This window comes from Vidua chalybeata, chromosome Z (genome assembly GCF_026979565.1).
Source record: "Vidua chalybeata isolate OUT-0048 chromosome Z, bVidCha1 merged haplotype, whole genome shotgun sequence".
NCBI classification, from domain to species: Eukaryota; Metazoa; Chordata; class Aves; order Passeriformes; family Viduidae; genus Vidua; species Vidua chalybeata.
The window spans coordinates 28,095,115-28,111,176 of record NC_071570.1 but is presented as its reverse complement, the minus strand read 5'-3'; the positions used below and the strand labels follow the sequence as shown (position 1 = coordinate 28,111,176).

Genomic DNA, 16,062 nt, shown 5'->3' with positions numbered 1-16,062 from the left:
ACTACCAGCATAAAGGCCATTCCTTATCAAAATCCTAAGCCATGTTCCAAAAATAACAGGGCAATGAGTGCTCTTGAAGAAAAGGTCAGGAGTACTATTTTTAAATACTACACTTTAAAGCTTCCTTCTCAAATGTTTTTGACAAGACTGTTTACAAACTATTTACACTGGTTAAAATTCCTTCTCTACATAATGCACATGTGCAATATATTTCTAAAAACACAATCAAGGTAAAGTCTAATTGATAGATTTTTGTATTTAATGCCTTAATAGTTAAAAATTATAATGCAGCTTCACATTTTACCTTCTACACAAATAAATTTGTTTCTCCATTCAATACCATCAGGTCTTGCAATAGCCTTGGCCTCACGAACTGAAATCATCTGATGGCTCCAACTAAAGAAAAGGGAAACAATTTGCAAAAAATTTTAACTCTTTGTTCTAAATTCAAAGTATCAGTTTACATTAAAAAAATTGTCAGATTGCAATGTCATAAGCCTGGATAACACAATATTTTATACCAATAAGTAATTTAGTTTAACATCATGGGTAGGAAACAAGAAAATTTTTCTACTAACAGAAGTTCAAGTACAAAAAGCATCTCCAAAACAGAGCATCACAGCTATCCATGAGTAACATATATTCACAATGCAATTTTTTTTTACTAACAATGTCAAACTTTATAACAATTTGCATTGTCATCTATATTTATTTCTAAGTTCAAAATAAATTACAGACTCAAAATTTTCAGAATTTTCTGTAGGAAGAAAAGGAATGTAAGGAATAAGTGCAGACAAGTCACATACTGCATTCCATAAACAATACTCCGTAGTATAAAGATATTTAGAAATAACTTGCTCATAGGCTTTCCTTGTGCAAGGAACCTAGTACTAGAAAGTATCAATACTTTATATATGCTGAATTTTAGATCTGCAAGTACAATAACTCTCTACCACTTTCTACAGGCAACTTTTCAACAACAAGACATGGAAATTACCACATTTAAACAGGATCAGCAGGCAGATTATAGGCAGTCTTTATGATGCACCACCATCCTTATAACACTTGGCACAACAATATCCCAAATGCAATGGAAGCCAAAAAAAAAAACCACTTCCAGTTTTATGTTCTCATCTACCCAGCCACCTTTCAGCTGCTTTTAACTAAAGAGAGTAGTTCATCCCGCATGCCATCCAAGACAGTCAGGGGACTGGGCCCAGCCAGCAGGGGTTTATGAAAGGTATATCCTGACTGACCAACCTGATCTCCTCCTGTGACAAGGTGGATATGGGAGGGCTGTGGATGTAGTCTGCATGGACTTCAGTGAAGCCTTTGACACCATTTCCCATAGCATTATCCTTGAGAAACTGGCAGCTGATGGCTTGGGTAGGTGCACTGTTCACTGAATAAAGAACTGCCTGGATGGCCAGGCCCAGGGTGTGGTGGTGAGCGGAGATACATCCAGTTGGTGTTCAGTCACCAGTGCTGTTCCACAGGGCTCAGTACTGGGGCCAGTCCTGTTTAATATCTTCACCAATGATCTCATGGAGTGCACCCTCATGCAGTTCACAGATGACACCAAGCTGGGTGGGAGTGCTGATCTGCTGGAGGGCAGGAAGGCTCTGGAGAAGGATCTGGACAGGCTGAATCATGGGCTGAGGCCAATGGTGTGAGGTTCAACAAGGCCCAGTGCTGGGTGCTGCCCTTGGGTCACAACAACCCCAGGCAGCTCCACAGGCCGGGGCAGAGTGGCTGGAAAGGACCTGGGGGTGCTGGTGACAGCAGCTGAACGTGAGCCAGGGTGTGCCCAGGTGGCCAAGAAGGCCAATGGCATCCTGGCCTGGATCAGCAATGGTGTGGCCAGCAGGACCAGGACAGTCATTGTCCTCCTGCACTAGGCACTGGTGAGGCCACACCTTGAATCCTGTGTTCAGTTTTTGGCCCCTTATTACAAGAAACACACTGAGGCCCTGAGGTTTGTTGAAAGAAGAGCTGAGGAAGAGTCTAGAAAATATGTCCTATGAGGAGCAGATGTAAATGGCGTTTTTTATTCTTGAGAAATGGAAGCTCAAGGAGGAACTCATCCCCCTCTACAACTACAAGAAGGTTGTAGCCTGGTGGGGGTCAATCTCTCTCTGCCATGTGTCAAGGAAAAGAAGAAATGGCCTTAAAGTGCACTAGTAGAGGTTCAGATTAAGTATTAGAAAATTATTTTTCACTGAAAGAGTAAACAGGCATTGGAATAAGTCACCTAGAAAAGTGATGGAATCTCTTGGGCATTTCCAGAGATGGAAATGCCCAAGAGATGTCTGGATGTGGCACTTGGGAATATGTTGTAGGGGTGGTTACAGTGCTGCATTGGCATTTGGATTAGATGGTCTTAGAGGTCTCTTCTAATCTGGATGATTCTGTAAATCCAGGAGCTACAATATCAGCCAATACATCACCACATGTCCTGACTAAATGGGTGGAAATAGCTGGGCAATGTGCTTCCAACTATACTGGTCTTATGTACACCTGACAGAGGAGATGGGCTGGGTCCATCAACCACCTGCAGTAAATCTGTAGATACCAACTGTAAATTAAAATACTGTCATCAGTTCATTCATCAGTTAAATCTGAAAGAATTCTGTCCTCCCTAGACCACAGGGAGGTGGTTGTAATTGCTGTTGTAATTCCATTAAGTCAACAACGACAAGATAAAAATCTTGACTGTAATTCTACAAATTATCTTGACTACAACTCATAATTAAAGCCTCCTATGGAACTCAGTTGTTTGAATAACTGTACATCCACAGAACACATATATTTAATACTATGAATAGGGCTTAATTAAAAAAAAATGGAGGACACAGCACATGAAGAGATCTAGGATACCTCAGTGTGTATATTTAGCTTTCTTTTGATATATTCTTTAGAAAATTAGTAATGATAATGATCTTTTCTATCATTTAATGTAAACGAAAGCCTTTATTCTAACGTATAATCCTTCCTCTCCTTAATTCCCACAGTAGACTACTTTTGTGATAATGTCAAGCATCAAATACTTTCGTAGCATGCCTTTTAATAATCAACCATCAACACACACTTAATTCAGATGAATTGCTAAAAAAACCCCAAGCACACACACAAAAAGACAAAATTCCTGTGCTTAGAGCTTCAAACAAGCTTAAATTGCAGCTCAAGAACACATCTTCTGCAAGCAGAAGCTTAGAGTTTGCTTTTCTAAAAAGCTTATTTAAAAATCAGAGATCCAAGCCAGTGGGGAGAGAGAGAAAGAGAGAGAGAGAAAGAGAGAGAGAGAAAGAGAGAGAGAAAGAGAGAGAGAAAGAGAGAGAGAAAGAGAGAGAGAGAGAGAGAAAGAGAGAGAGAAAGAGAGAGAGAAAGAGAGAGAGAAAGAGAGAGAGAAAGAGAGAGAGAAAGAGAGAGAGAGAGAGAGAGAGAGAGAAAGAGAGAGAGAAAGAGAGAGAGAGAGAAAGAGAGAAAGAAAGAGAGAGAGAAAAAGAGAGAGAAAAAGAGAGAGAAAAAGAGAGAGAAAAAGAGAGAGAAAAAGAGAGAGAAAAAGAGAGAGAAAAAGAGAGAGAAAAAGAGAGAGAAAAAGAGAGAGAAAAAGAGAGAGAAAAAGAGAGAGAAAAAGAGAGAGAAAAAGAGAGAGAAAAAGAGAGAGAAAAAGAGAGAGAGGGGGAGAGAGAGAGAGTCATGTAAAGAAGTATTTGATCTGTATTTGGTTTAACTAGGCAGTACTGTTTCACTTGAAACAGTAATTCTTCTCTTGAATTATTTTCTTCCTAGGCTGTATTTGATCCCTCAGCAAAAAAATAAATGCATTTATAATACACTGGTTAAGCAAAAAGCAACAAAAAAATTTGGCATTCTTGCTGTTTAAAAAGCCTTTTATTTAAGTTTGAAACTTAAAAGCCTTTTATTTAAAATTGAAATTTAAATTTGAAAACAACTTTTTTTATCTGACAGTCTTACAGAATTGTCTGGGTACCAAGATCATACTGAATTGGAAATTAGTTACGAATAGCAAATTATTTGTGTATCAGTTTTAGCCACTTTGGCTTGCATATAATAACTTCATTGTTCCAACATAAAGCAGATATTCTCCCTGCACATATTTTCAATCTGTGTGTTAACACTGCCATTTAAACAGCTATTTCAATTATCAGTTATTTCTGTTGTCACTGACTGCATTAGGTATGTGATCTTCATAGCAAAGGCAAGTATTTGAAAGGAGGAAACTAGGCACTTTCAGGTGTGTGTATGACTACAGTACAAACATAATAAAAAGCTTATATTTTTCAGAGCATTCTTACAAATCAAAGCCACCTGTATATAAACACAGTAAGATGGGTACAAGTTACAAATATATTTAATTCAACATAGTATTAAAAATGATCCCTTTATTACCTAATCGATTCTATCATGAAAAGAGCTGCAAGCAACTTCTTGCTGAAATTTTATATTTTGTCATTAAAATGTAAGCAAGCTTTTACCATGTGCACCATATACAAATCAGTGAATGACCTTAAACAACTGCTACTTAACCTGCAATTGTAAATTTAAGGGAAGTAATCACAAAGCAATAAATTCAGGCGAGCAACGCCTTGCTTCAAGGTCTCACTTTGTACGGAGACAACCAAATGAAAACCTGCTGCCTTCACTCACAGCTGCAGAATTGAAATCAGACACCTCCTTCAGAGGGGCTGGTAAACGTGTTTCCAAATACTTGCTTTGGAGAACATCTACAGTTTTTTCTTGCTTGCTTTCACTACTTAATCAGTGGACAATTTTAAATAGTTAAAGTTAAAAAATGAAGTCACTACCATAGCCAGCTGTATCATAAGAAGCATTACACAGACTTGAACTCTTATGGCAAGATAAATATGCAACCATAAAGGCAAAACAGGCTTTGTCATATATGGTGTGCTATTCCAATACATGCTGCAATTTCCAAACCACATTTCTCTGGGGACAGGGATGAAGGGGTATAAAAATTACTTCTTATAGACACACTGAAAACCCTAGAGTAAGACTGTGGAAAAGGTACTGTATAAATACATAAACCATTTTCTGAAAGATCTTATAGTATAAATAAACAAAACATAAAAACATAAGGGAAAATCAATACAGCACAAGGACTTATGCATGACTGCACAGGATGCAAAGCTCCTACTTCTTCTTTTGCTATACTCTTTAAGCCCATGCTGTCCTACATCAAGTAAAAAAAAAAATCACAGATTTAAACTGAAATACCTAATGGCCTTTGCTAGAGTAAGGGAGAAGTTTAAAAGATAATAAGTTTTCTTATCTTCCTGATGATTACATGTAAAATAGATCAATATTTAAACATTCTAGACAGGTGGCTTCAATGATTTATTCTCTTCAAAATTATGATCTTTACACATGATCTGATCATTCTTGATTGCATACTGTTCATTCAGTAAAACAGTTCCTGTGTATCAAACCTGGTAGTGTACCCTGCTCCACAGATAGGAGCTTACAAAAATCGAAGTCACACTCTCTGTAGCAATGTTTTCATCAAACACGTGACAGTCCAATAGGGAAAGTTCAATGGCCCAGTACAGATCATAAAACTATAGCCTCATTTAACAGTCACACTGTCTGAAATACAATCTCAGATTTTTGTTGCATAAAGACACTAGAAAATGTTTCACAGGGAAAACAAACAGTGAAAAAACATTATAGCAAAGAAAATATTCAACACACTCTAACTCTAGTTCTTCCATGAAAGACAGCACTAAGAGAGCCCTGTGTTGCGTGTATTTGCAAGTTGAACATGAGCCAGCAGTGCCCTGGCAGTCAGGAGGGCCAGCCATGTCCTGTGGGGCATCAGGGACAGCATCACAGCCAGGCAAGGAAGGGGATTGTCCTGCCCTGCTCTGCTCTGGGGCAGCCTCACCTCGAGTGCTGGGGGCAGCTCTGGGTGCCACAGTATAGGAAAAGACATAAAGCTATTGGAAAGTGTTCAAAGCATGGCCACAAGGATCATGAAGGGCCTTGAGGAGAAGCTGTATGAGGAGTGACTGTGGTCACTTGGTCTGCTCAGCCTGGAGAAAAGGAGACAGGGGAGACCTCATTGCAGTCTGCAACTTCCTTATGAGGGGAAGAGGAGGGGCAGACACTGATCTCTTCACTCTCATGACAGGACTTAAGGTCATGAAGCTGAGTCAGGGGAGGTTTAGTTTGGATATTAGGAGAGTATTTTTCACCCAGAGGATGGTTGGGCAGTGGAACGGGCTCCCCAGGGAAGTGGTCACAGCACCATCCTGACAGAGTTCAAGAAGTGTCTGGATAATGCTCTCAGGCAAAGGGTCTTAGGGAATGAATCTTAGGGATGATTCTGTGCAGGGCCAGGAGCTGGATTTCAATTATCCTGATGGGTCCCTTCCAGTCAGCATATTTTGTTACTCTGTGATCCTGTGTATTTAATTTTTACCCTCATTCTCATTTGCACTGTTGTTTCCATCAGCAACTTCAAACCAAAGATAACAGATCCTGTGGCTAGCATGAGACTACTTTTACTTTTGCTGGCTGGCTATCATACACACAAAACCTTTTAAGCACCATGTTCATGTTCCTCCCTATGGTGCACTAATTTGTTTTCTCCAGTGACTGAAACTACATGGAATTTTACTATCAATCCTATTCCTTTCAAAGACAATTTATAGTTGACAGTATAAATCCTGTCACTATACATATAGTGTACTCTTTATTGTACAGATAAAGAGTACACTTGACTAAATTTTATTTCCATAGCAGAAAGAGTTAAAAATAATACAGGCTGCTGCATTAAGTGCATAATTTCCTCAAATTACTTCTCAGCTATGTAGTAGCATTTTCAACACAGGAATTCTAATGGCTGTTTTTACTGGTTTTTTTTTGGTTTTTTTTAATAAACAGAATATCACAAGTGGAATGTTTAAATACTTAACAGATACTGAACACTAGAAGAACACATCAGGTATTCTTTTTATTCAGCTGCTTTTTGAAACATTTTCTTCCTTTGACATCAGGACTATCCTATCTTCACTATCTACTTTTTCAAGTTTTCTTTTACCCAGAAGCTCCTCTGTGTGTCTGTGAATAAATTTACACAGTATTTTTTCCTGATTTATAATCATCACAAAAATAGTATTTAGGGATTGCCATCAGCTCAAACACTGATACTGCAGAATTTTTGGTCTGCATATGTCTTAGCATATCCTTTCTAATAGCAGACAAAAATGAAGTCATTCTTGACCAGCCAACAACTTAGCAGAAATCTGGTCTTGACTATGTTCACAAGCACCCAAACGCAGAAGAGTCAGACTAGGTATTTTCCCTGTAATTAGATGAGATCATCTCTGCTACCTCACACAGGCAAACCAGAAAATTCCTTAGTGGATAAGATATCTACTTTCATATATAAGAAGATTAATAGCTTGTACAGTCAAGTAGTAAAAGATTAATGTAATATCCTACACAAATTAAGAATCTAAGGTTATCCTTCAGCACTGTCTTCTCATTTGCCTCTTCAGCAAACATCACCTTGTCAGCTGAAAGGGCGGCTACTCAGGAGAAATATTTAAGACAAAAGACCATTCTCTAATCTGCAGAGATCATTGAAAGAAAATACCTTACATGCAAATCTCTCTGTCAGGCTTAAGCATGCACAAAATGCAGTTGGATCATGCATTACTCCAGGCCATAGGGATTTAGCTTACATATTTCACATGTGATGCACACCCCAGAAATGCTTTAATGGTTTTATGGTCTTTCATTCTTATATTGAATAAATTATAAACACTTCCAAAATTATGAGTATCCAATTGTATGTTTTGTTCTCCTTCCAAGAAATGGAGATGATGCACATACACAGGACAGCAACATGCATGAAACAACTGCCTCAGAAGTGATTTAGAAGATCTTTAAGCTGATTGAGACACAACCATTTGATATTTTATAAGAATAAGCATTTTTTTCTAAGAAATTCAGAAATACACGAGTAACAATTTGGCAAAACAGTTGTAACTTAAGGCTTTCTCAGATGTCCTCGCAACTTAAGCTTCTCCTGTTATATAAGGAACTCCAGATGCCAAAATTAAACTCAGATTCTAGTAAATCAATAATGTGAGTGAAACAACTATACATGAGAGAATTCTTCACTAGGCGAGGCCTATACAGGAGTATATTCTGGTTGAAGTAAGGAGCCACCTGGCCAGTTACTCCGATTGACTCATTGTGACAAAAGACAAGCATAGCCCTTAAGGTCCAAATAATTAATATCACAGTTTAAACCATAAATGATAGCTAAGAACAGATCTCACACATGAATAGGCAGTTACAGAATAGTGTAATTGTATAACAAACCCCAGGAATTTTTAAAGGACAAAGCTCTCTAACTTTTGGAAACTATTTTACAAGAAAGAATGCCTAGCTAAGAAGAAACCAGACAATTTACTGACATTCCTGTTGTCATTTAGCCTTTCCACTCATTTCCTCTCTCTCTCAGGAGTTACCACTCCTGCATTGCTGCTTTTCTTTCTTTCAAGGGTTATAAAGTGTTGCTACATTGAATAGAAGGAATCAAAGTTTCATATCTTCTAAACCACTAAAATGAATTTATTACTTACTCAAATTCTGTGGCATAATATTTGAAGAAGCCTATTAGCAAATCTCCAAGGCTTGATCCATTTTTTGAGACGTAAGGAGGAATGGTACGTGGAGCTTGATGAACAAAATGCAACTGCATAGTAGGATCAAAACATTCCTGTCAAAATAAAATCAGAGTGTATATATATATATATATACACAGAGAGAGAGCCTTAACCCAGATGCACATATTTTCCACAATAAGAAAGCTGCCTATTGCTTGCTTATTGTAAGTTCAAAGACAACTTACAAGCCAAGGACTTGTACTTCTCTTCTGCCCCACTGGATACTAGTTACTCCCCCTGAACTCAGGTAGAATCATCTTACACAGGAGCATACAAGACCATCTCTTAACTTCTGTTTAGTAAAGAATTTTAACATGGCAGAATCTTTGAACTAGATTTGCATTTAAAACCACAAGAGCAAAAGTTGAGTAAGGTAGCCTGCACTGAGCTGAATGCAGTTCAGCTGAGAAATATGTAGGTGAAGTTGCACCTATTGTCAATTTCCCATAGCTGAACCAAAATACAGAATTAATCCAGAGGGAAGGCCTAACATTGCTTCCAAGCACCAAGTTAAAAACTGCATAGGAATGAACCTGCATCCACCCACAAAATAAGCAAAAAAGACTGCAGGTATGACTTCCTCTAGCCAAGAATGAAAGCCCCCCACCCCCCCAAAAAAAAAAAAGAAAAAAAAAAAAAAAAACCACCAAACCAAACCAAACCCAAAAAAACCCTCCAAAACCAACCAGCAGTGAAGTTATACAAAACATGTGAATACACAGAATGCTGCATTTCAGCTGAAGTATGCTTTTCTGTAGGGGGAAGAGGGTGAGTATGATCGAGTAAGAAAAAAATCAGGTTTGCTATGAAAAGAAGGCACTATTGCCAACCTAAAAAGGAATATATACAAGACTAAATACATATGGTTTTAGAACTGCCCTGCTGTTTCAGTGTCCATTGCATCCTTTAAGTTCTTCTGACAGACTGGGGTACATAGAAGTAAACATACCTCCTCTTGCTACAGAAACAATATTTATGACTCGCTAATACCTGGTTTTAACAGCTTTTTACAGCAATGTTGTGTATTTTGCTGAAAATGAACTCAAGATACACAGAAGCAAACATTACATTCACATAAAGACACACTTTTATGTAAATTTAGGAACCTGTTCACTCATTACTGTATCTTCTTTCTCCTCCCCACCCATTCATTTTTTATTTTTAAGAGTAGTATCAGGCGTGATTCAAACTTCATAGTACTAGAATAGCACTAGAAGCACTACATAGTGTAGTAATATTTTCATGTCCACAGCTGACACTGCTTTGTCTGAGAAAAGTACTGTTAAGTGACAAAACCAGTAGGACTGCAAAGTTTGAGGGTCCCATCTTCTTTCTGTCAGCTCCAGCAAAACTTCCTGGAACCTTGTGCAACACCTTTTGGGGAAAAAAAGCCATTCTTCTAGAGATCTAAAAATTTCAATGGTTGATCTCGTATGATATAATGCTATATATAAAACATTATTTTAGTTTGCAAAGCTCAGAATTTAACAGCTTATAGTTCATCAGAAGACACCAAAACAATGGAAACACAGACATAAAAAGCAGATATGCAGTACACAAAGATGTAGAAAGGAACAGTTATTCCAATGCCATATAGTAAATACAATTTTAACCCTAAAGTTGATTAGAAATGTACTATATTGAAAGTCACTTCTTGTCCATCCCCACAGAAAGCTAAGGAAGAGTCAGAACAATTGAATTTAGAATTAGCAGTACACCAGCTGATGAAGAAACATACAAGGGACGGGGGGGAAAGGAAGAAGAAAACGGGGCCACTGACCTACAAAAATACAAAACAAAAGTGCAATGGAATTACAACAGATGACTACTATGAATAGTAAGTGTTTGGAGGCAGTAGAAAAGGAAGACAAGATTAATTTTTTTACACTTTGAATATTTAATTGCCTGAGAACTTCTCAATCGCAAGAGAATTCTGCCATCACAGTGAGGTTGATATCCTCAGCAGCTAAAGAGTTAGGCTTTATTTTATTATTTTTCATATTAAAAAAAAGCTATTTTTTTATTGGCAGACAATAAGATCTCAGACAAATCAAAGGTTTTCTTACTCAGAAAGGCTTTTGCTTTCAAGAAAATACACGCATATTATTCTAGACACATGCATTAGTAAAAACACAGGTTACAGGCTATAGCCTGTACAACCCTCAACCACCTAGTTTAAGAGACACATGTAAGTAATTCTCATTTCCACTTGGTTTACTGGTTATATCACTAAAAAATTGTTCTTAAAAAGACATCTGAGTACTGCAAAATAGAAGGCATAACTTTTATTACTTTTCTGGAAGAAAATAAGACTTATTAACGGTAACTAAAGCAATATAGTAATCATTTTTGTGATACTGTTAATATATTTATTTTTTATGCACTGTGGGCAGCTGATTACCCCACAGAGAAGGCAAAACCAAGTGTTTAATCTTTCTGAAATACAAAAAATTTGTTATGTAAGAAGTTGCTATTACCATATTAGAAAGTTCTACACATAAAACCAAATTAATTGCCACTTAAAATTGGCAAGATTTAGTGAAGACTTCTGTCAAGATATACCAATATTCAGTAATTCAATTACCAATGTAATTTAAGGTCATTTCTTAACAAAAGAATCACTCAGTGTCCAGTGAACAAGACGTCAGACCAGCTAAGGGATACCTAGATACTTTTTTCTGCTTTGCCACAGACAACCCATGATAATCCCCTAGCTTCAACTCATCTCCATTCACCTGTTGTAAAACAAGGATAACAGTATTTTCCTTTCCACTAGAGGGTCTCAGGGAGTAACTAGACAAACAAAACAAGGTACAGCTTACAGATCCTGCACATAGGTAAGGTTGTTAAAAAAACAGAATTACAAAGCACCCTTTGAAGTACGTTTTCTTTTCTTAACTTGCTCTAGAAGGCAAAAGATAAATTAGATTCAGGATCTGATTGAGCAACAAATATAAATGAGCTCTCCATAATTTTAAGATATCCCATAAAGAGATCTGAAAGTATTTTCTCCTTTTTTGCTGGATCTCTAATTTTTACCTTGATTGGCTGATTTCTCAAGAAACACCAGTATTCAGCAACATGCTTCATGTTCAAGCTACATAATGCTTTTAAGTATGCTCATTCCACCTTACACACTGGAAAGGAACACAAGTGTACATCAAAATAGAGTTTGTGTTTGAGTATTTTGATGTATAGTGAGTTTAACTCTGAATGTACAAGATCCTTCATTCAAAATAATTTAGTAGTAACATCAGCATAATGTCTTGACACACCTAAAGTATCCTTTTCCCCAGTCCTGTAAATGAGTATTTACTCATGTTTATATTTTAAAAAAGTGCAACTCAGTGTGAAGCAAACTGTGTCTTTCCAAGGGCTGACTCCCATTGAAGACCATCCCACCTTCTGCCCCACCCTTTGCAAGATGTGACATGAAGCTGAGGCAGCAGAAACAAAGATGTGCTCATCGTAGAGTCCTTGAAGTTCACCATCCAGAGCACTCATGGAAACTCAATTTCATCTTGACTTCAGTTAAAACACCAGACTTCTTGAACAGTGGTGAGTCAGGCACAAGTTTCCTTCTGAGTGTCAATGACAGCAATGTTCACCAGCCACAATGGTTTAATCCACCACAGGTTCTCTAGAGCTTATCTGTGAAGTCCTGACATAGAAGCACGTACTATATAGACTTCAATGATGAACTGATGAACGAACACACTTGGTGGGCTATTGCCATCTATCTTACCTGGCTAGGAGGAAAGGGAAGCCCCAGAACACAACCCTGCATTTGATGTGATTTGTATTCCCTCTAAACTAGTGGCTGCAAAACACATCAGCTTGGTGCCAGCTGGAAACTCCCCCACCACAATAGAATGCAGAAGTGGGCTAATCTGGTGGCTTTCCAGGACTTCTCACCCTTCACATTTGTAGTAGGGATTCACTGAGATACAGAATCTGTCTTTCATTTCCTCCTCAATGTAAGCGTGTCTCTCCTATATAGCACCAACAATTTCAGATAAGCAGTTTCCTCCAGATCATGGAAGTATTTTCAGGCTGCAGATTTGATTTTGAAAAACTGTGGGTAGGTGTATATAGAGAAGATGCAGTATGTTTGTAGAGTTTTTGTACAGAGACACAACTCTGACCACCTACAATCATAAGAAAAAGATATGGTTTCTTTTGATACTGAAATTTGCCTATGCTTTTTAATTATTACTGCAAGCCACAAGACTAAAATTCTTTTGCTGTATTTCCCATTTTAAATTCCTTTGAAATATTAGTATTCAGAACTTTCAAATTTCATAATTTTTAAACATTTAATTAAATTCTTAATGGAGACAATAGATCAAAAACATACTTGCAATTTGGTTTGTAGTAAGCATGCATAAAATATTCTTCAAATTTTGTTAGCAACTCTAGAATATTTTGTCCGTTCCCAAATATAAGAAAGAACGACAAAACAAAGTATAATCTATATCAGAGCAGGGTAAAAATGCAGTTCTTACAGCAGTGCTCACCTGCAAGTGATCTACCATTTTCACACAACACAAGATAAAACTTTGCATTTAGATTAATTAGATTTTTCAGCTTAAGGCACTGGATACGTTTACTTTAATGATTGAAGGCATTAATATTTTTATAGTATTCTGGACGTCTCTACAAAGTTTGAACATGACAAATATAAATGTCTGCATTATAAATACAGAAGAGTCAGAAGTTGTCAGTTCTAAACACTTTAAGTAACATGCTACACAAAACTTAGAACACTACAGCAGACAAGCTTTAAGGAAAAGTAATTAGCAAATCTAGCAATTCAAAAACCTATCAGATAAAGCTAAGTGTACAAGAAATGAAAGATAGTTTCAAAGGCTTTTCAGTGCTCCCAATGAAGAAACTAGAAGGTATAGAGTATCATAAAAAAAAAATCAAAGGAAAAGATAAAGACCATAAAAATATAGCACAGGTATCCCTAAGCACATTTACAATATAAATAAAACTGCAGTGAATTATTGCTCAATGCTTTCTTCTGCATCTCAATTATCTTAATTAACCAAAATGGCTGACACCACAGTATTTTCTCCCTGATGCTGAGCTCCGGTAAATATTCCCATTTCAGCATTATGGGAAATACAGGCAAAAGACAGAATGGCTTTCTGATACTAGCTTGGCACAATTGTCAGCAACCAATTAAAAACCTCCCATATGTAGACAGGAACACCAAATTATGTCAACTATGAATAAAGAAAAATTTCAAGTGACACATATGAGACAGGTAAAGAGGAAGGAACCAAGGAATTTTTGTAAATAAATTACAGCATAGAACTATTCTGCAATAGCACTTCTGTGCACAGACAAATATTTAGGAGGGCAGTTCTTACTTTTAGATATTTTTTCTTAGATTAAATCTCACTAAAAACACTCCTACTTCTGGAGGCACCAAAGCATACTGATTCTCCAGAAATGAACAGAGTATGATCTAACTACAATAACAAAGTTCCAAATAGGTGTTTACTTTTAGGACTGAAGTCAAGTTTTGTGAGGTCTCAAGTTTTCTTAGTAAAGCATGTATCACTCATTTTCTGCACATGGAAATATCAGGCAATTCCAGAGGGAAGGTATGGAATTCTGAAGCACCAGAGCTGAATGAAAAAGCACTACTTAACACATTAAGATGCAAGAAAATTACAGAAAGTTACAGCTGACACAGGGATATTTCCAGGCCAGCATAAAGAGAATTAGGTTAGTGGTTTTCATTAGCACTTTCTTCTAACTGTGTGACAAATCTTCCCATACATAACAGAATTCTCATTAAAGAAATTATCAAAAGCAGCAAATAATATTTTTCACACTTAGGTCTAGCATATCAATGATGCGACTGAGAGACTGTTAACTCAATCCATTAGAGATAGTTAAGAATTCATATATTTAGATAAGCAGGGTCAAACACAAATGACGTAGTAAATCCATAAGAAACACTTACTGGGTAATTTTTTTGGAGGGATGGAAGGATGGGTTCAGGTAATGCTATAAAAAAAAAGTTCAAAGTTTCTGTGATTCATTTAATTCACAGGAAGCAATATCATATCAAATACATCAAAGACTTGCATTGAAATTCTATCTTAAAAACATTTATCAAGAACTTCACTTTCATGCATTTTGTAAAATAAGTTATTCAGCAAACATTTCTATTACTGTATTTTGTACTATACAGTACTATAGGAATTTTATTCAGCTAATGAAAGGTCTTACCAAGATACTACTATATGTAAAAGGCATGAAAAATTCTATAGCAGCTGGGTACAGCTTTATGTCTGAAATTCATATTCAGAATTCATGGCTATATGAAAATCATCTAGATTACCTTAATGAAAAATTAGAGCTTCACTCATGTTTTTTTCCTTACATCTAATACAATTCTATGAAAGAGTCTACAGTTACTGCAAAATAACATGTTTTTCAGCTGCCAAGGACTATATACTGAGTCTCCAAATGTAACCTATTAAAAATACACTGAGTAGGCATTGCTAGCAAAATCCCCATAAAATACACAAATGCAGTCTACTAGTGTTAGCTGGTCTGCTAAGTGGCAAACACGTTATGAAGATCATGCAGTCATTAACAATACTAACAAACATAAAATTATCTAAATATCGGTCACTTTTATGAAAACCATGGATTGGGAGTGCATCTGTTGAACTGTATAAATTAGAGATGAAAAAAAAAATCACCCAGATTAGGTGGTCCTATAGATGGATCAAAATCCCTAAGTTTTTACATCCTACTTAAGCAGCTATAGAACTGTCAGAGTACTCCTCAAACTAAGGCTTTAACATCATGTCTTCAGCATGGTTAAAGAAATTGGTCTGCATCATTCACTAGGGAAAATAATAAATAAATTCAGTACATTGGTCTTGGACTCGGGACTTAATTCACTCTTCAATAACTTAATTCACTCTTCAATAAGGTCTTACAGGTGAAGAGATGTCATAGAATCCTTTTTCCATAGGAACTAAGAATCAGAACAGCAGAATTCTTAGACTGTGCTTGGAGTACCTTCAAAGAGTAGAATATACATTCAGGACTGCTAAGAAAATTACCACAGCTGCGTCAATAACATTTTTGTTTGTGGGTGTTCACATTTCTGCAACATCTGGAATACTTTCCAGTTCTCCACCACACTAACTTAAAAGGCAACAAAATCTGAGCAGCAAATCAAGGTGTTTTATCTAGGTGTGTATGCTTTAGTGAGCTTTACTAAGAGGATGGATGGGAGGGGAAAAATTACCACTTACCACTAGTATTTGCCCTATGAATTTCCCTTTCTTACTGTTCAAGTTAT

At 36.8% G+C, this 16,062-nt stretch overlaps 1 protein-coding gene across 2 annotated transcripts in view; it reads right to left on the bottom strand.

Annotated features, from left to right (window-relative positions):
- Window positions 1–16,062, bottom strand: part of TENT2 (terminal nucleotidyltransferase 2) — a 46,896-nt gene that overhangs the window by 10,511 nt on the left and 20,323 nt on the right. Inside the window, exons 11-13 of one of the 2 annotated variants that reach the window (XM_053969108.1) lie at window positions 14,704–14,747; window positions 8,640–8,776; window positions 305–396 (exon numbers count right to left, since the gene is read on the bottom strand). In XM_053969108.1, the coding sequence (XP_053825083.1) occupies window positions 305–396; window positions 8,640–8,776; window positions 14,704–14,747 (273 nt within the window). Of the gene's footprint in view, window positions 1–304; window positions 397–8,639; window positions 8,777–10,936; window positions 12,872–14,703; window positions 14,748–16,062 lie in introns of those variants that run through there. The other variant, XM_053969109.1, reaches the window with a different exon arrangement.